We start from the raw sequence: 20,641 nt of genomic DNA, 5'->3' as shown, positions 1-20,641 counted from the left end.
GAACGATACCAACATGGAGTCACTTGCTCCCCTGCTGTGGGACCGGACTTAGATGGACGACGGGATGACCCAAAGAACGACCCGACTCAGCGTTGTGTTGTGCAACACAAATGTCATGAGAAAAGCTAATTAAAGCAGACAGGAAGTGGATTCAGAGTACACCAACATCTGTTCCATTATGGCGAGCACCCAGAAAGGAAATCAAGGCCAACTCAAGTTTCCTGGCTGCTCTGCCGGTACTTAAATTGTCCGTGTCTGTTAAATTGTTCATGAAAGCTCCCAAACTAAGGATTTAAACTTGTATGGCGCTTTCAGTATTGAATAAGGCTTTTTTATTTTCTCTTCATGTTTGCTCAGATGCGTCCTCAGAAGAGGAAAAACAAAGAAAAGAAGCACAAAGTCTGGTCAAACGAACGCGACCTTAAGTTTTAGTAAACAGCTTGAATTCACTGCTTTTTTCCCCCCTCCAGCACTTTAGAAATCAAAGTATTTGCATAAAAATTCTGACAGCACTGAACAGTCACTGAACTCATATTTTTATCTTGGCCTGAAGTTCAAGAGATCAGGGAGAGAAAATATATGTGTATTTTTATCTTTTTTTTCCAAATATCTGATTTTTCATTGCACTTTAATGAATCATTGAGATTGCACGCAGGATCAGAATATGCTTGATTTTAGTCACTCTATCTGTTAATTATGCTAATTATCATTAATTAACTGGACAAATAGACTTCGAGCCTGGAGGAATCTTAATTAGGCCAAAAACCTCGAAAGGTGTTGGACCTGTTCCAGGTCATTGCCCACCTCGTAGAGGTCGATCATGACGTTGCCTTCGGGTCCTCGACTGCTCACCACGCTCTCCAACATCAGAGTGAAGAAGAGCCCCCTGGACTCGGACATGTAGAGGTTATAGGAGTCGTTCTGGTGCCAGTCCTGAATGGCCGCCACCACCTGGTTGTCATCAGTGCTGATTATCTGGAGGTCCTGAATAAATGAAATCATTAGTCTGCGTCATGCCCAGATTACGATTTTTAGGGTAGTCATTTGAACATAACACAAAAATTAGTGTGTGGGTGTACGCACATTTGTAGCATATTGAGGACCAGAATGCCCATTGTACTAGCAATGTGGGGCCATTTTGCTGGGCCGCACAAATTCAGAGGACTGTTTGAGGGTTAAGATGTGCTTTTAAGGTTGAGGTTAGGTTACGGTGAGAAGCTGAGTAATGTGTATCTACAGTATATCTAGGTCCCACCAGGATAGAAATGTGTGTGTGTGTGATCAGACCTCAGGCTTTTCACTACAGCACAAATAGAGATTTTAATTTGACTGAATATGCTCAGCTGAGTGAAGGACATTATGGGATTTGTGTCACTTTAAATTGACAGAGACCAAGGTTAAATGCACAGATGGATGGGGAAAGTTGCCCCACTGTGAACCCGAAAGTTAAAACAGCAGCGAGCGCGGTTTCCCGCTAATATAAATGGCCTCGTTAGCTTAAAATATTCATGGCGTGAGACAGACGGGATGACAACTGATTACAAAAACAATGCGTGGAGACTTAAATAAACACCCAACCCGATCACATGAGTGCGGATTGCTGATTTATTTTGCGAGATGATGATTATGCGGGGTAAACATGGTAATGAATTTGTCTACAGATATCACTCAAACAATAAACTTTGTGAACGCTCGACTGCAGCTTCCCTTGTGCACGCCTGAATCAAAATTAGCAGTCCAGTCCTACCTTTGGCAAAGTATACTTGGGGAGCTTCATCGGGTAGAATGCGTTTCTTTTATATGACACGTAATGGACCGACTGGCCCCCTACTGGAACCTGGGAAAGCAACAAAGTGCTAATTTAGCTCACAGCATTTAAATATTCACAAACTTCAGCGAGCATATAAGAAGCTGTTTAAACCCCTGCTTTTGCTTCCAACTAGCCCGTCGTAATTTATGCCAGCATTGTCTTATAACACACGGCAATTTTAATTTGGCGTCGCCCTTTCCCGGGATAATGGCTTCTTTTGGTTAATGAACGACACTGTTGTACGTTAAGATGCGATCAAATGCTGCAAATGTACGGCTTTTAATTATCTTTTAATGAAGCCAAACCCGGCGGTAAAGCACAAATAAAACCCACCTGGATGAAAACGTATTCATCCTGGACCACCAGGGAATTGGGGATGATAAATCCAGGGAATGGCTTGCCCCTGTTTCCATCAGAGCAGTTCTGAAGTTTGCAGGTTATGTACTGTGACCCTGGAGGTAAACAGGAACAGAGGGCTGGAAATGTAAATACGTGATGCAGATAAAAAAACACACCTCCACTGAGCCGTAGATGGGGAATGTTGGAGGCCAGTTCCGGCTCTGACTGATAGATAAAGCAAAGGGCTGTCCCAGTGCGTTAGCATCAACCAAATGAGGCGGTCTCCCTGGAGACAGAGCATTAACACACGGGGCCTTGTGAAAGTATAAATGTGGCCCAGGAAAGAGCCAAGTCACAGGCTGGTCCGTGACAAATGAATGATCTTGATCACGCGAGGAGCCTCCATTCAGCCCATTCAGCCAACCTAAGAAGCATCTTTTATACATCGGCCGTTTCAAACCTTGATGGGCAAACCGGTGGTGACTTACGTCCGTCGGAGACGCTGATCTCCAGGTGGATCATCCCTTGATCCTTGTCCAACCCCAGTCTTGACCTGTAACAATGGGATTCGCAATTAGGTCAGTCCCACGTGTTTAGGGAAAGGAAAAAAAGAGGAGGGATTCATCTCTGAAGCCAGTTCTGATGTTTATTAATACGCAGCGAGTCCGTTGCAGCGTTTGGAGTCGCGTGTCAGAACAGAGGGATTGGGATGAAACGGCCCCCGCTGGCAGCAGGAATCACAGCGCTTTAGTTTACATCTTGAACTTTTAATGGGGCCGTCTGGAGGTGGGGGGGCACGATCAAGCCAATAACGCAGCAACTTCTCCCGTAAGCGCTGCCCTGCGGGCCACATTTGAGGGGGGCGGAGCTTAATGGGGAAGGTGTACTCGGCTATTTCATTCACTCTGAATGGCGATCCATCTCCGTGGCCGTTAAGTGCAGAGTGGCAGTGGTGACCACTTGTTGTATTAATAGCAGCTGTTGTGACAGAAGATGGGTTTTTTTTCATTTTCCATACGGCGTCTGAAGTATAATATAACCCCCCCCCTCCTGCTTCCCTCAGCACTCTGTAATTGCCTCGCAGCTCCATCTCTTTTAATGGACTTTCTGTCAAATACTTCATCCAATTCTATCAGTGAAAAGCAGCCATTGCTCTTAAATAAACTGTCCAGTGTAACACTCCGCCCCCCCCAATCGTGCTCCCGTCTCTGTCTGCCTGTGAAAGCGCCTTTTGTGAATTGTGTTTATCTGATTTTTCTTTGGAAATAAAGCGCAGACGAAGATAAAAGTCTTTCTTCTGCGACTGATGAGCAAGGCTGAGTGGGAGGTGCGTGGCAGGGGGGAGGGGGGGTGGAGGTTATTACACTATTCTCGTGCATATTTTTAACACCAAAACCTGTTTTTATGTGTTTTATTGATCATCTTCTCACACTCCAACTTTGATCCTGCAGGAATCTGAGACGCGGCTGTCTCATTTAGCATGTTGAATCAAGTCGAGCTTTCATGTGAATATTGATTAAAGAGGCTTTAACACTGCAAATGGAGGATCGGAGGCCCGTGAGTGCACCTAAACAGCACTCCAAAGCAAAGATCTGCATTCGCCTTGACGTTTTACATCCTCACTGAAATCTTTATCCTGCATCATTAGAGACTTTTATTTGATGTAAAACCAGATCTATGCATGAAACTTTGTCAGACTTTCCATGTTCGCCAAAAGTATACGGCTCCTTGTCCCGGTTTTACCTCAGGTGCTTTGTTTTAATGGCTCCCAGTTATTTAAAGGCCATGATTGTACAGTGAGTTATGTGTTTTTATTGCTTATTGTGTTGTAAATTACAGTGAAGCATGTGAGGTTTTACTAATAAATAATATTCCTATTCTTTATATGGGTCTCCAAACTGTGGATTCTTGGTGCTGGTAGAATTACAGCATTTTGTGTAATTATCATAATTAATAAACTCAAAACTGTGTCTGTGGCCATAAAGAAAGGACTTGATTTGTGTCGGCAGCAGGACAAAGGGGGGTAAAATTTGGCTTGCGTATTCATCAATGTGTAAACTAGAGCTAAAAACATGGTGTAAAATAAATAAATACACATTTATCAGCGCGACATATGCCTCCCCGAAAAACCCTGGTCTCACATTCAATAATTAAGGTAATGGGATTAAAATGTTTCATATTTCATTTACTCGCATTCTGAATTACTGCTGAGTGCCAGGTGGTTTTATCGTCTTTGGCACGGCCAAGCTCGGAATTTAACCCTCCAGTCTCACCACAAAAGCTGCTTCGTTAAAGTGCCTGAATAAATGTAAGTAAATATAAGTGAGGGAAGCAGTTGAGCAGCAGGACGGGCGTATTTAAACACTGGCAACGATGCCATCTGCTTCTTCAACCCTTACGACTGCAGGATATCTGAAAATAAAAAGGCATTTCGGATTCTAGAACTCCTGAGAATATTTACAGGTATTCATTTCTGGGTCTGACCTTCGGTGCCCTCCACCCCCCTCGTCGTGTGCCACGCACGGAGAAGCGGCACGGCTAGCATGACTATCTCCTACTTCTACCCCGCAGATGCAACTTTTGGCACATGTGGGAGATCTGGGAGTGAAGGCGGGATGAAGCCACGGCTCGCTGCGTTCCTCCATCCCGATCCCAGAGCAGCGGCATCCGATCTGTTTACGCTTTAGTGCAAACGCGAAAAATCACAAGATGCAGCACAGCTGGCCGCCCGGTAAATATTTAAATAAACACTTTTCACTGCTCGTGAAAAGGAATGTGTCTCTTTTTCCTCGCCACCCCTGCTCTTAGAGGATAGATGAGTCTCTCCGGACTTAATAATTGATAGAGGGTCGGGGCTACGATGGCTCTACAAGTTTTATCGAGAGCGTTCGCCGTTCCTTTGGTGTGAAGCTGAGGAATACAAGGCCGCATACAAGGTGGTACAGGACCTCCACAGAAATAACATCTTATTCTATTTTCTGCTTTCACTTGATTTGTAGCGTTTTGGCACCCAGGTTGGAGGGACGTCCTGCTTTGCCAAGGGGGCGGGGCCAATTCCCCTGACAAGCGTAGCCAAAAGTGGATACGGATGCTCCTCGAATGAATCAAAGCTGGGAGGAAAAGGCCCAGAGATTCAGACCATGGCTGAGTCACAACCTTCAGAGATGCTTCGTAACTGCGGTCTTGGCATTTTCACTTCAATTCAAGGTTGAATTGAATATCGTCCCGCGCGACTCCAACAAAGGCCACAGTTGTTAAAAGCATAGCGCAGCTTTCATACCAGACGAGTGAAACATTACTAATCTGATGTGGGTAATCTGCTGACTGACTGCTGCATGACTCACTGCTGCATTTTCCTCCATCCAAGCAAATCCCAACAGAAAAATCACGCTAATTTCAAAAGATGAATCGGCGAGGAGCGAGATCGCTTCTCTTCCCTCGGCGCCGAAAACACACACCATTCCATTCAATAATGCAGAGTTGTTCTACATGTGTCAATTATTGAACGTGTTTGGGGGTCTTTTTATGTCGAGTCTATCAAAATTTATGGCAGCGGCGCCGCTGAACCATTGACTGTTGATCTCACCAGTAGAATCTGTTGGGGACGATGCTGTCGTGCACAAGCTGCCATCTCCGCCCGAATTCAACAGAGACGTAGAGCTGGAAAACAGAGAAGCAGATTGATCAGAGATGTGAGGAATAATTTACTCCCAGCCAGAGGAAAGACAAGAGAATTACCCTGATTTATGTCCAGCTGCCATGTCAGGCTTTTGGAGGGGGGGGGGGGGGTCATGCTGACCGGTACGAGAGCGAGGGCATATTTTACATGGAAATACTACAATTCAATTCAACTTTCTTTATATAGAGTTTGTTGTCATCAAAATACTCTCTCGGTGCTTGAATCCAGAGCCTGACCCCCCCCTTCCCAAAACAAATAGCACAGAAGACTACCTTTCAACAGGAAGAAACCTTGAATAGGACCTCATGCTGAGGGCCCCGTAAATAAAAACATCCCATCATGACACCTCCATTAAGACAACGGTAGCGTAGGAGCTACTGAGACAACAGTGTAGCAAACTCACAAATTTGGAAGCGGGAAGTCAAATTTCCCTTCTGTTAATTGTTATTCGAGCACAAAAACATTCTGTTCGGTCCTGTCAACATGAGCTCGTTTGGATTCATTAATTATAGCTGTCGCATTCACACATGGACCTGGGTATCAGCGGTACAAACAGAGCTCCATGTGGTTTACTGTTCTAATCAGCCTCATTGTTAATGGGGACATCAGGAGACTTTGAAAGAAGGAATTAAGTGTTTAATTTGATCCCACTTACTCTGACGGTCCCCCTGTTACACGAATAATCGCTCATGTTTCTGCGGTCAGGTTTAACAAATATTATAATTCTGCCTTAGAAAAGATGTCATGCGTCCTCTATTTTCCCCATTTTTCTTGTGAATGGTTGTATCCTGGGATTCCGAAAGCCCATCATCTTGTAGCACTGGCCGAACAGCGGCCGAGCTAATCTCAGAGCTTTACAGGGATGAATTACACCGTTTCAGCTCCTCTTGGAGCTTTAAGCTTTTAAAAGACATGGCAGATGATCAATAAATATTAAATGAAACTGAGCCAACATTATTTTCAGAGGTGATGAAAGGAAAGGAATCGGTGTTGTTCGGCATCACCAAGAAGAAGAGAATAACCTGAGGGCAAACCTCTTTAGCTCCTCTGACCCTATCAATAGCTCTTGTCTAAGCTTTCATCTTTCCTCTACGCTCCGTTAATCTCTCCTCTCAGACCTCAGATGTCTGGAGAATCAAGTCTTCCAGCGACGACCCGGGGAAGTCGATCCGGATGATTCGGTCGTGTTGAGCAGAGCGGACAGCAGAGTCCTCGCACAGAGCCATACGAGGCGTGTGTTTGGTCTTTATTTATGCGGTCCGCGTGTGTTGGAGACTGGCTGCTGATTGTTTAAGCACGTCTGACTTGGCGCTGTCTGGGACTCATCAATTTAAAGTCGGCCGCCGCGGCGGCTGACGTGATCTCTCCCGCTGCAGCCTGGGTTTGAGCTTCAGGTGTCTTCACGCATGAAAAATGTACCATTTCCACTGTTTCCCCAGCTGAGACACTCATTTTGTTCTCACCCAGCATGTATGTCACATATACGGCATACTTACACTGGTCTACAAAGAGCAGACCAGGGCCCTTACATCCATCTAGGCTTTAGTACTGCCACACTTTAAATTGCTATTCTTGGCTTTTTTTTCCCGAGCATCTGTCACCTGGGTATTACCTTTTGGTCATGGCTATAAGCCAGGATCCAGTCCTCCTGCTCCGGGTGAAAGAGAAGACTGAGGATGTCGAAAGCTAAGCCGTGTTTCTGATAGGACGCCCCCTCGTCCAGGCTAATGAGCAGGCTGCTCTCCACCTCCGGGTCCGTAAGTAACATGATCTGAGATGAGATGAGAAAAGAGGCGGAGGGGTGGGGGGGGGGTGAGCGGTACATCTTGACAAGCATCAACCCCGCAGGGCTTAAATGTAAAGCTTGGAGGAGACGTCCAGGGCTTCTTTGTATGGAAACAGCACATTAATAATCACTGGCAGATATTTTTGTAGCACCAGTGGGATTCTTTTTTTTTTTTTTTGCCCACCACCTACCTTCCGTTTGTTATTCGGACTCACGTACAAGTAGCTCAGTATGACTTTTGGCCCGACCTTCTCGTTAAGCTTCTCGTAGGTGGTCCCATAATCAGTTGACCTAAAATTCAATTATAGGATAGAATTTAAAATAAGGTTTGATGTGGAGAAGGGAGCCACACACACCAGTTAAGACATAGGCCGTATCATTAGGCATATCAGGGAAGCAGAAAATTACAACAGCAGAAGTCATGAGGCAATTTGCTAGATGAATGGATTTTTTTTTTTTAATTAGGAGAATAAACAAGGATATCCTGTGTGCCGTGAGTTTAGAAAGGGGGAGATATGATTACTGTTGTTACTGATGCTCAGGGGTACAAATCTAATTGGGATATTTTTGATTTTCCAGCTGACTCAAGGGCACGTTTCGAAAAATAGATTTAAGAATAAGCAAAGGTAATAAAAGTTGTTGACTGCAGTCTTCGCTGGCAGGGTGGCAGGTGGAAATATACAGTATATAAGACCTGAAGCAGATGAAGGGTCTCACCTCCATAAGGAGCTCTCTGTTACTCTGCCGGAGTTGAAGTCGTAGTACTTTGTCAGCATGAGGATCACCTAGGAAACAGATCAAACAGGTTACAGGCTTCTAAGCGAACACGTCACATGTTTTAAAAGCAACCTGCTTTGACAGGTTTATTAAAAAAGTGAATGCGGCTGTGACGGCCTGTCAGTCTCACTGTCCTGCTTATAAAGCTGCAGATTCCCTCTGGATGATCTAGATCATATATGTATGCAAACAAATTCTGGCTCGGAGACCCAGAAGACCGTCAGCAACTGCTGCCAGTGATAAACCAAATGAATAAATAAGCCAACGTTGTCATTAATTCAGCACAAATGCAAAAAAAAAAAAAGGGTTCTATACAAAGAAATGGAAGTCGTGTTCAAATCAAGGAAATTATTTTTGAAGAGGGGCGCAAATAGGGTTCAAATGGAATGTGGTGTGTTGGTTTATGCTACAGCTTCCGCGCATCGTGCTGCTCTTTGGGAGTCACGTTCAGGGAGCTCCGAGTGTGAAATATTATTAAATCATCTGATTTATAAAGACAAACCGTTGTTCTGCGTGCGCTGCCTCCCATGCAGAGGCCACCACCCAATTCTCCCATCAAATTAACTCCTGTGCCACAGAATCACCAAAAACGATGAAAATGAAGACAAGAATCAGCTTTTCCTTTTCTCAGTTAATAGCTGGGGCCACATGTGTAAGAACGCTATACTCACCCCCCCCCCCCCCCCCCCCACGTTGCCTACGGCTGTGCGGATGCGTTGTCCTGCTAACAAAACAGCAGAGATGACTATTTTTATTTCTAAATTCAGGAAAATAAGAGCTACAGATTTGTTAGCGATGAAATTAACAAATGCTGACAAATTTAATTGTTCCTGCTTCTGCCCTACACGATCTCATCCCCGTTCCACCGTTCCATTTTCTCTTCTTGTTTTAAAATGCCGACGCCACACTTCGTGCGCTGAATATTAAACGAATAACATCCCGAGTTTCTTATGTGCTACGTGCTAGTAACGAGGATTTGAATTCTCATTTTATTTCCAAATTAACAGCCATTATTTTGTTAATAACTAGCTAAGAAAAGGCTAAGTTGTCACTTTTCAGAGCCCAGGAATGTACCCATAATTCATGTGGCCCGTTAAAACGGCGGCGGCAGGGCGGGCTGCTGATTCAGTCTTCCAATAACGTGGCCTTTGCACCTCACTAAAGCGATAGCCTCACGTGCATTAAACCCTGTAGCCATTGGAAAACCAGCACAAAAATACCCTTTCTCCATGGCAATTAACTTTATGCATTTGCTTGGGTTGGATCCAGAAATACAGTCAGATGAATTTTGCATCCATCTGACAGAGTTTCCTGTGTTCAAAGCGTGAGGTGCAGCCCCGTGGCTGCAGTTAAAGCATCAATACTGTATTCACTTTGTAGGTACTGCAGAGCCAGGCAGGTGTTTGAAGTTAGCATTGTCACGCAGGCCTCGGAGTTGCCATTTGAAATCACCGGACTGAGCCTCTTATTTCAATCTTACCCAGCTTAAATAATAATGCAAAGCACATTAGCATATTTTCCCTTTGAAACTGAACCAAACTGTCACATTTGATAGCAGTTAGCACATTATTTATACGCAGCTTGACTGCAGCGCCGCCATCATACCTCCAAACTGGATTATTTGTCATCCAAGACCTAGCAAATTGATTTTTTTTCCCCCACATCTAATCCTTCATAAATCTTGAACTTTGAGATAAATACACGGGAAAATGAATTATTTTTTTTTCTTTTTTGCCATTATTCAAGACTGAATGAAGGCTTAATAGTGTCTTAAAGGTCTTATGGCTGATGAGATGAAATGTGAAGGGAAGTGTGAGTCGCACCGAGGAACCAGAGCAGGAGGATTCTGTTATTAAAGGACAGAAACCTGAGACAAATTCACTCTGACTTACAAAACAGGTTTCCCCATCAATAAACCCAGCCACAGATTTCAGAGGATAACTCCTTAAACCCAATCACAGGTGATATTACACACGCGAGTTATTGATTGGAACATTGAGAGTATGCACAAATGTGACATATTGGAAGCTGCTGTTGCATGCTGGGATATAGTCCCCTTCAGCAATAACCCTAAACATGAATAAACAATGAAAGGAAAGATGCCTCTCTCTCCAAAATCTGCTTCTGAGGGATTTTATTTTTTCATTTCTTTTTTTCAGATTTCATTACAATCATCTAGAAACGTAATTGCACAGCAAACGCCGCAGATCTTCTCTGCAACCGGATTGATTTCGGCGAAAACAACGGCTGCTGCACTCGAACATGACACCAGTGCCAATGTTGCAAACTCTCCTGCAACAATGAGACACATCTTTCCTAAGGAAAGTATGCTTTTGCTGTTTAATCAATCTGGATTTGGCAGAATCCGCCATCTCCCTCTCAGCCCTGTTGCCAAGCTCCCAGCGCTGATTCCCTACTCTGCTTTAACTCATCATCCGTGACACGGCCCATCAAATCTCTGTTTTTACCCAACTGGGCGCTGCTACCAATTCCCCAATTTGGGATTCATTTGAAGTCCCTGTTTGACTGCGAGAAACAGTCCTGCAATTTTTCGCCTTGTCTTGTGCTCCATTAGTTTCCAAGGAAAATGTCAGTCTCTTTAATTGCTAACTGAGGTTCATTCGTTGCTAACGTTCTTTTCTGCCGTCTATGACATCCTCACCTACACAGAAAAGCCGAAGCATAACCAAAAAAGAAAAAGAAATGCGACAGAAAGAAATCCTTGCTGTGGATGTAAAGCAGAGCGCATATCTAAACCATCAAAAGCCAGTTGTCATGGGAGCCATTTGTATTCATACATGAAATGGACTTTCCACTGATTGTCATTAAGGTTTTAACGTCTCCACAAGGAAGTTTGAGTAAGAAATGACATGATGACAACCCTGTTGCGTTCGACAGCGTTCGGCAATTCCACGACCTGATTCACGGTCATGTGACCCACCCGGCCGGCATGCACCCCGGCGACACGCGTCAGGCGCGGGGGGCTTTCGTGTGCCACATCAATTCGCATCGTTCCATTAACGCGGGCAACATATCCTGGTGGAGCAGATGCCGCGTTGGAGCCGCCACGTTTGAAGTGGGCGCTGCCGGCTCGTCCGTGCGTGGCAGGTTGTGGCAGCTCTGCGCTGCGAAAGTGCGCCAACCCGACGGTGTCACTGCAGCACGCGCACGGAGGGGGGCCCTATGGAAGAAAGGGCGAGGTAGAGCCTGATAATTAATAATGAATAGTTACTCTTGAATAGCTGATCAAAGAGTAATGAGGTGCTGCATTTGGGTAATGATATGTTGATTTATGGCATATAATTCCTGCACTGCAACAGGAACTGTGCTGTCCTCTCGTGCACTGACTCAGGCAGTAAAGTTGGACAAAGTGTTAATAGGATATATATATACACACACACACACACACAGAGCTGAATACCTAACAGTCCTGCGAATATCACACAAAGGGCATTGTAAATGGGCAGGAAACAGATATTCTGTCTGAAAGGCTTTCAGGCTCACCAGCCAGTGTCTAACTTTATTGGACTCCTCGCGTCGAGCAGACGGCCCCGCGTGGAAGGACCCGCGCGGTTGGTAAGCCATGTGAAACGGCGGGCTCCCCGTCTCCGGCTTCTCCTCTCGCATCGTTTGCCTCTGTGCCATAAATGAAGGGGCCAGTCATTTCTGCAGCAGGGCCAGGATGACACGCTGAGCTCAGAGGCTCCGGCGAGCGCGGGGAGGGGGGCCAGATCGATGCAGGGGAGCTTTGACAGCCAGCAAAGGTTCTTCGCCTGCTCACTGCGAGGATGCTTGGGGTTTTTTTGTTTGGGTTTTTTCCTCGTTAATTTCACAAAACTCTCAGTTTTTGTGTTTTCTGAGACTCGGAGGTGCTCAGAACGATGGCAGAAGATAAGTAGGATGATGATGAAGTAAAAGCTCCCCGGACTCCCTGGGTATTTCAGATTTTACCTTATTCAATTTGTCTGAATATATGCTTATTCTGAATGGGAGGACATAAACAGCAGTCTGCTAAAAGCTTCGGTCCTTACAGCCTGCATTAAAATCATCATTTCATGGGAGACTTCTATTCACAGTCCTGCCATTATGTTGCAAACACGTTTAAAAAGCCAATATGGGTGTGGCCCATCTGTATTTATTCAGTCCCGCTGAAGGACGTAAGGAAACAGTTCAAATCATCAAATATGCTGCACAAGCACGACTGCACTGTTTCTCTTGACGAGAATTTAGGCGTGTCAGTCACCATCTGCATTAGTCGCCCATCTGCAAGACTTTCGAGCTGAATCCACACCAGCACCCCTGGAACGAGAGAACGCGCTCCGCCCGAGCTTTAGTCAATCAATGCACATAAGTGGAAAAGGAAGGTGACTAAAATCAAGGAAGTCAAGAGGCCCTACAGTAGCTGAGGTCCTGCTAACACCTGATTTTGTAGAAAAGTGTTCTGTGACAGTGGGTGATCTGCTGGGACTTGCAATTGTGAAGCTGTATCCGGCCTCGCTGCCAGAGCGGTGGCGGGCGCTGTCTCAGACCGACGGCAAAAACAAGCCGACCTTCACGGCCAAACATGCAAAATCGAACAGAAATCGAACTCTTTGGACCAGAACGTTCAGACAGATAACCTGCAGAATGTTGTCCGAGCGCAGTTTTACTTCTATCTGTAACTTGAATTCAATAGATGTTTGAAAACCTGCTGCATTCGTCTGCATTTCAGTGAAAAAATGGAAACGGTTGGAGAACATGCTATTGTGATTCATCGCCATGTCTCCCCAGTAACCTACACAAAGCTAGCGCCACCTACTGGCCTGGAATAAATCACCTTTGTTCAGAGTTTCTACCACTTGGCTTCATTCAGGGTTGTGTGTGTCAGCAGCACCACAACAGCCTTCAGGCATTTAACTTTCTGAAGAAAAAAAACAACTTCCTGCAAAGATTGTTTGTGCAAGACTAGCAAAAAAGCCCTTGATAGGTCAGACCTCCGCCAAGCAGCTCATTTCCTCATATAGCGACTTGTGCCCAGAGTATATAGTATATACGTATAGACAGGAGTAACAGAAGTCTGCATGACATAGTAGGTTGTCTTATGATCAAAGAGAGCCCCTTGGCTTTGATCTTTAGAACATGGAAGGTCAAAGTCCATCCGGAAACTGGAGCAGCACCAAAATTTAAGCGCCTTTTCTTTTGATCTGATATTTTTCATTGAATTCCTTTCACAGCTTTTGAACTTATTTCACTAACAAACAACAAACACATCTTGGTGCAGGTGGAACGCAGAAATGGGGCATAAATGCCAAAAACGAACAGCAGCGGCACCAGCACCGCAATCAGATGGGAAACAGTTTACTGTTACTCCTCGCAAACAATGTCTCCTTTAAAACGGAGCCGGCTCAGCGCAAAAAAGCTGCCAAAGAACGCAAAAAAAAGACAAGCAAGTGCGAATACCTGCCTGAAAAAAAGAAAGGCGCCATGATTGTACCATGAATAATGCATCGCTCCGCTCCAATCTAGATTATCGCCGCCATGGAAAAAAAATCTCTTTTTGCGGAGACAAAAAAATTCCGAGCAAAGCAACAGAGATGTAACGGAGCTCGCCAGAGAAGGTGTTGGTGTAGCTCGCCACAGGAACGTTGGGAAGGTTGGCAGAGTTGCACTCAGACAGCCAGAAGTTTGTGTGAAGTGCTAAGCTTGAAATACCACCTCCTCTGTTTTTATCCTTGCAGTGGAGACAATGTCACACCCGGTATCGTGCCAGGGAAAAAAAATAGATCCTTTGTCTCCGGCCGCCTCGGGCTGAGTTAAGGTTTTGGAATTCATATCGTTATGTATTTCATGAATTTATTTATGTCTCTTCAGCTGGATGTGTGATGTGCGGCGTCTGAATCAAAACCGTAGTGGCGCTTCACACCTTCACGGCCTGTCTGTCGCGCAACGTGCAAACGTGCCGCGCACACGTGTCAACGGGCTGTACGCAGGAAATTAAATCTGCAATCATGCTAGAAACATGCTAGAGCCGGCGGGCCCGTTGGCGTGACCATACAATAGGCTTTAATTGGAACAATCTGATGAAATTAGAGAAATTAGATAATCAGAAACTTCGTTACACGTTTCAGTCCGATTATCAGATTTATTTCAGCCTATGTTGGTACGTAGGGAAGTACATGGAGAACAGCCGATACGCTGCTGCTGCTCCTGCTGCTCCTACTGCTCCTGCTGCTCCTACTGCTCCTGGTGTTCCTCCTACTGCTCCTGGTGCTCCTACTGCTCCTAGTGTTCCTCCTGCTGCTTCTCCTGCTGCTCCTGGTGTTCCTCCTGCTGCTGCTCTCCCCTTTGTTCATATGCCACGTTTGTTGTCTTTTGTCTCCCGCCCATGCTCCCTTTTTCGGCGTTAATTAACAGCTCTGCGTGCATGAAAGTATCAGGGAGAAATCCCGGTGCGTTAATCCGATTTCTCATAATCGATCTGGCGTTATCAGATAAATCATGTCACGTTGTTTACGTGATCGCTTGAATAATCCGATAAGCCCAGAAATCGGATGTGATTTGATTTTTACGGCCGTGTAAAGGAGCCCAGTGAGGGGACGCCAAGCGAAGATGAATGGACTAGCTTGGGTTGCTCCCAAGGGTCCGACGGACACGTTATTTGTGACGACCGCCTATATCGTTGGCATTTATGAGCGCCAGTCTGGACGTCTTACATCATTGACAGAAATATCTGGAAGGTTCATCCTGAAGTCTGGTTAGGTTAAACATCAGCCCAGGAACAGACAGAGTTTAAAATACACTCGTCTTCCCGGAAGGATGCAGCCGACAGCACATCACATATGGAGCACACGCACTCTGCAGAGAAACTCCATATATTTGCAATATTTCTTTCCTGGGATGTGGCCTCTTACGCTCACCTGAAGATTAAGATTGATAATTGAATCCAAACGCAATATATCAGCAGAAACAGTTCGGCACTGAACAGCTGGTGCGCACAGATTCATCAACTCGGAGCGCATGTGTTAGGAATGGGCAAAGAGTCAGAATTCCTCCAGTGCTGGTCTTTCATGAACAAACGCGGCCTGACCATGTGACCACTATGTTGGGCATCACACGGCGTGAAACCAATTAACACCTCAGACGAAACCACTGCAGAACTGGTCGGTCTCCAGTTTGCTCGAAGCAGATGAGTTAATGTGTCACACGAGAGCTCGTAAAAGCTAATGAGGACTGGATTCATAAACAACAGGGGCTGATGGGGGAGTCCTTACGCGTGAAGTATGGGTAAATATGGATTATTTATACGTGCTTACAGTCAGCTCCGTGTGACCCGAGGCCGGCAGGATAGACCAGAGCACCGCAGCCAATCAGCACGCTCTCTCAACCCATTATCAGCGCCAGAGGAAATTAGCTGTTCAGTTCAAAATGATGTTAATTAAAACTTTAAGCGTAACTTTTGAAACGGTGCGCCTTCGGTCTGATGATGAGACAGATAGACAGAAGAACAGGAGTTCAGCCTCCGCTCTCGAAAGCCTCAACAAAACTTGCTCACCTTGCTTTTTCCTTCACCCCCCCCCCCCCCCCCCCCCCACCACCACCACCACCACCCCCCCAATCATCCTCCTCCACTTACTTCTGATTCAGCAAATGTTTCACAATGTCACACACACACACAAAAACCCAACAGTTAGACCCCCCCCTTCCTTTTTACTCCCAGTTCAGTCTTCCCGGTGGCAGCTGGGTCACATGTGGAGCAGACCGAGGTCATAATGACCATCGCAGCGGAGCCTCGCGTTTGAACCCGAGGACGTGTGGCTCCATGTTTACCTGGAAGCGCAGAAGAACAGCATGATGCCGATATCAGACAGCGGAGTTTAGCGGAGCAGCAAGGGCATCTTTCTAATCTAGCCGCTTTTCGGCAAATATTTTCGCAGCAGCTTAACGTTCTGCAGTGATCAGGCGACCGGATCTAAGAGCAACACAACAGAGAGGCGCTCAATGCTAATGTCAGTCAGGCTGAAATCTGGATTTCAACCGTGGCAAAATCAACACCTGCATAAAGGGAAAAAAAAAAGAAAACGCCTTAAGTGTGAAGAGAGAAGAGGTATTACGTCGGCTCTGCAGATGCTCTTCCTGTCAGATAAGGTTGTGTATTGATGTGGATCTGGCTGCCGAAGTTCTAATTCAAATCGCACCCAACCGCCTGATGCTCAACAAGCCGGACAAAGACTTTCCGCACAGAAAAGAGACACTGATTCACTTTGAAAGTTACTGCGATTTTGAATAGACGTTTTCTTTTGCACCTACACTGGTGGTTGAAATCACATTCCCCTCAGTCCTTGAACTACCAGAGTGGAACATTTGGCATGCACCTACGCAGCGCAGGCAGCGGGCGGGGCCTGTAGCGTATAGTGTAGCGAAGGCGAGGTCTCGAACCCTACAATGCCCACTCGATGCATGTAACCGTGCAAAAGGATTATGCAAAATCCCGCTGATGATGAATCACCAACGCTGGAATGTCAGCGTGAGTTAACCGCACTTTCATGTTTGATAATTACAAACACATATCCCCTCTATAGTTTTCTTAATGTTAAATCATCCGTGGATGCTAACTCCAGTGACTCTTTGCTTTATCGCTAACGCAGTTTTCTTTGTATTATCTTGCCCCCCCCCCCAGCTAAAATCCTGTTCATGGTGTTTCTGATCCATTTAATTTTTGCACAAATCTCCCATCTCTCACCCTCCACGCAGGCCTTGCAGAGTAGAACACACACACAACACGAACATTTCTGCTGCTAATGGTTACCTACTGTTTTGATAAAAAATAAAAGCATTATCATCCAAGGAACTCCGACGTGGTCGGACGCGCTAATGTTTATGTTGACTGTAAATCAGCTTGCAAACAAAAAGTCAGTCGCAGCAAGAAAGAAACAAGGGGGGGGGGCTGAAAATCTCCTGTTTAGTCAGTAAATATCCTCAGCTCTTGGTTTTCTTCAGTTTTCCGTGACAGTAGGCAGCAGTTTTGCTTTGCACACATGCTTTGTGTGGGGTTTTGGCCACGTTCAATGTATTTTAATTGCTCAACTCATTTGTGATTATTTAATTGTAACTCGGTACAGCTGCGGTCAGGAAAAAAGGAATGCTGCAATGTGATTTAGCCTTTCATTTACGCTCTTGTTAGCGCGCACGTCGCCCGAGGCCGTCAAATATCCTACAGTGACTTCACACAATTACACAGGGTCAAATGTGACCGTGGCAATCTGTCTCGCAGTCTGTCATTTCTGACCTTCTGGGTATCTTTGATTCCCAAGATCAAGTCCGGGGCCTTATGTCACGCAGCGAGCTGTTAATTTTAGCGCAATGACAGGACGCACCGCAAGATTAGAGGATGTCAGAAAGACGTGTGATGCTCAGATCTCCATCAGGCCAGACAGACACACACTCCTGCACATTCCTCAGCTCCTGCTGTGTGTTTGGGGGCACGCAGTTCCCATCCAACGTGACACCTGATCAAATGGGGGCAGGGGCATCTGTGTGTGTGTGTGTATGTGTGTGTGTGTGTGTGTGGGGGGGGGGGGTCGAGATGGGTTAGGGCGGATCCATTTACATTTGATTTTCCTTTTTATTTTAACAAAAGCGGCACGGAATCAGCCAAAATATAACTTAGCCTCCATTTTGGTGAAGGCATTTCGAGTCTCTCACTGTGGCCCAAGAACCACAAATATGGTAACTTTAATCCCCCCCCCCCTTCTTTTTCTATTGTGAGCCCATAGTCTCACCATTACTTTAGCACTACTGTTTTATAACGTTGGGATTTAAAGTGACATGTTTGCATTTTATTTAATCATATAACAAATTAGGTGTTTATGGCTGCATTATTTAGACAACGTGTTTATTTTTATTAAGGAGACCGAGACCACTTCCTAAATTTAGACAAATGATTTCATTCATGTGTTAACCTGCAAGCACACAAAAAGGAATTGTATGATTTACTTAGAGATTTATGCAGCGCATTCTGTGTTGAATATTTTACTTCTTTGTGTTTGCAGCCAAGTCTGCCTGTACCGAGTCAGCTCACGAGTGAATGTGGTGCATGTTTTCCGTGATGGCGCGAGGCACGTCCGAACGGCTCTGCGCCCTGCAACAAGCGATTTCCTCAGCCAGACCCTTCGGCGTCCCCCTGCATTCTCACTCTCTGACACATCAGATGAGCACGGCGAGACGTGCCAGTGAGCGCTGACCACAATGCGTCAAAGGAAGTCGCGCGTAAATTTGGAGCGCCGCGAATCCACTTACGCTGCTGTTCTGCCCGGACCAGTGCACCATCGCCTGGTTGTGAGCCGTGTCCTCGCTCAGCGCAAACGTCGAACTTGTCAGCTGAAACTCCTCCTGGTCCAAGAGCGAAGCGTCCTCCACACCCTCTGCCCTGAATCCGGACCAGGTCTCCGCGCTTCGCGCGCTTCGAGTTCGGCTCTTACTGGACCCAGCCGCGTCCTCGGTCACGATATCTGGCAACTGCTCCATCTCCAGGCTGCGGTTCTGTCCAACATCGGTGCTGTTCTCCTTCAGGTCCGAGTCACGCAGGGTAGAATCAGACGTGCGTAAAACATTTCCAGGCGATACTTTGGAGATGGAAAGTTTTTCCTTGTCGTTCTGCCCGTCCTCCTGAGGTGCTCTCGGGCTGTCGGCACCAAATTCCGGCTGCACTGTGGATGAACTTTTCACTGCGTGGTGCTTTTCGTCTACGCGCGGGTTCTCCCGCTGCGAAACCTCGACGAATCCGTCAGCATCTTCGAACGAAGCTTCGCCAGAATCGGTCAAATCGAGCTCCGAGACCTCCCAGGGATACGCCGTGATGAGGGTGAGCTGACACGAAGGGCTGCACCTCACCTCCGCCTTTGTTCCAGCCAGGATGGAAGTTGCGCTGAAAAGCCAAATCCACTCCAAGAAAATCGCGAAAAGCCAGCGACCCGGGCGCGTCTCCATTCTCGGTGATTTCTCCCACTTCAGATGCGTTAAAAACGTGCCATTGTCGCTCCTGAGCGTCCGCCCGTCATCACCTGGCAAAGTGGAGTTCGCGAATGTGCTGCGGGGAGGTGCGGCAGTGCGCGCACAAGTGTTCCAAGTACTGATGCAAACGATGCATCAGAGGAGGAGCTGGAGGCTGATTCCTGGACGACAGGAGAGGGGGGCTCCTCACACGCACCCGCGTCTCAACCTGACCGGAAAGAAAGAAAGAAAGCTGCTCTCCTAATAAAGTTCTATCGTCTGATTTGCGTCCCTGTCGGATTATTCTGTGCTATGTTCGACTCACTGAGCACGATTTGAAGGATTCTTATTTATTTGTTTTTGGTAGGGTATTTGCGTTCACGGGAAGGGAACATTAATGGCTCTGCCTGGGGTTGTCACTGTCTGGAAATGTTCCTGACAGCAGCTCTAGAGGAGTTACAATGAGGCTTCACATTTTCCATTAGCACAGGCTGGGGTAATCAATTAACAGGACTGCCAGTGTTTACTGACAATTATGCCAGGCCAGATATGTCTCTATGCTGCACAACAGCTCACAAAGGCATCATTAGCAGAACTCCTCCAATGGTGACAGGCACAGGTCCCCAAAATTCAACCTTGTTTTCTTCTATTTTTTGACAGAAAAGCATAATGGGGATTAAACCCAGAGACGAACAGGTGATCTCTTTTTAGATCTGCCATAAGAATGTAAATAAAGATGAACAGAGAGCCTGTTGTTGTGAAAAACAGGCGTATTTCTCTTTACTTTCACAGGCTTTCTAATGGTGAACCATTAGGAGAACTACAGCCTGTCCAAACACACTGATTAAATTCTGTTTCTGGGCAACATTTAGTCAATATTGATGAGGATGCCGTTGACTGGTGACTGATGCGGGAGACACTCTGTATATTGAGCTGTTCTCCCCATCGCTCTGAGCCACGACGTGCTCTTGTTCCGCATACGGGTCAACCGCACAGAGATGTCTTTCATTGGCAGCCATTAGTGATGCAGTGAGCAGGAGCTGTCTCAATCTGTTTCAGTTAGCCCCCTCCAGACAAGGGGAAACCAGTCTATAATGCAGACTGATGTCTGACTGAGAATTTCAATCACGGGGAACATTGGTTAAAAAGCCAAAGTTCCCGGCTGCAATGCAAACCTGGATTGCAGAGCAGCCAGCAGAACTCAGGAGAGACGCCGAATGTATTCATGTAGCCGGGACACCTACATGAAAGAGTTTTTTTAATCGGTCGTTTTGGGGATAAA

The 20,641-nt window shown here is 46.1% G+C and overlaps 1 protein-coding gene across 1 annotated transcript in view; it reads right to left on the bottom strand.

Annotated features, from left to right (window-relative positions):
- LOC130533817 (VPS10 domain-containing receptor SorCS1-like) overlaps positions 1-19,655 on the bottom strand; it is a 34,550-nt gene extending 14,895 nt beyond the window's left edge. The window contains 9 exon segments of the mRNA XM_057047521.1: positions 805-984; positions 1,748-1,837; positions 2,144-2,262; positions 2,638-2,702; positions 5,736-5,809; positions 7,441-7,599; positions 7,806-7,905; positions 8,332-8,399; positions 18,667-19,655. Coding sequence (XP_056903501.1) covers positions 805-984; positions 1,748-1,837; positions 2,144-2,262; positions 2,638-2,702; positions 5,736-5,809; positions 7,441-7,599; positions 7,806-7,905; positions 8,332-8,399; positions 18,667-19,356 — 1,545 coding nt within the window. The 5' untranslated portion in view covers positions 19,357-19,655.
- Between the last annotated feature and the right edge of the window lie 986 nt (positions 19,656-20,641).

Source organism: Takifugu flavidus, chromosome 11 (assembly GCF_003711565.1).
Source record: "Takifugu flavidus isolate HTHZ2018 chromosome 11, ASM371156v2, whole genome shotgun sequence".
Classification (NCBI taxonomy): domain Eukaryota; kingdom Metazoa; phylum Chordata; class Actinopteri; order Tetraodontiformes; family Tetraodontidae; genus Takifugu; species Takifugu flavidus.
Note: the sequence above shows the minus strand (reverse complement) of the source record. Positions and strands in the feature narration are given on the sequence as shown.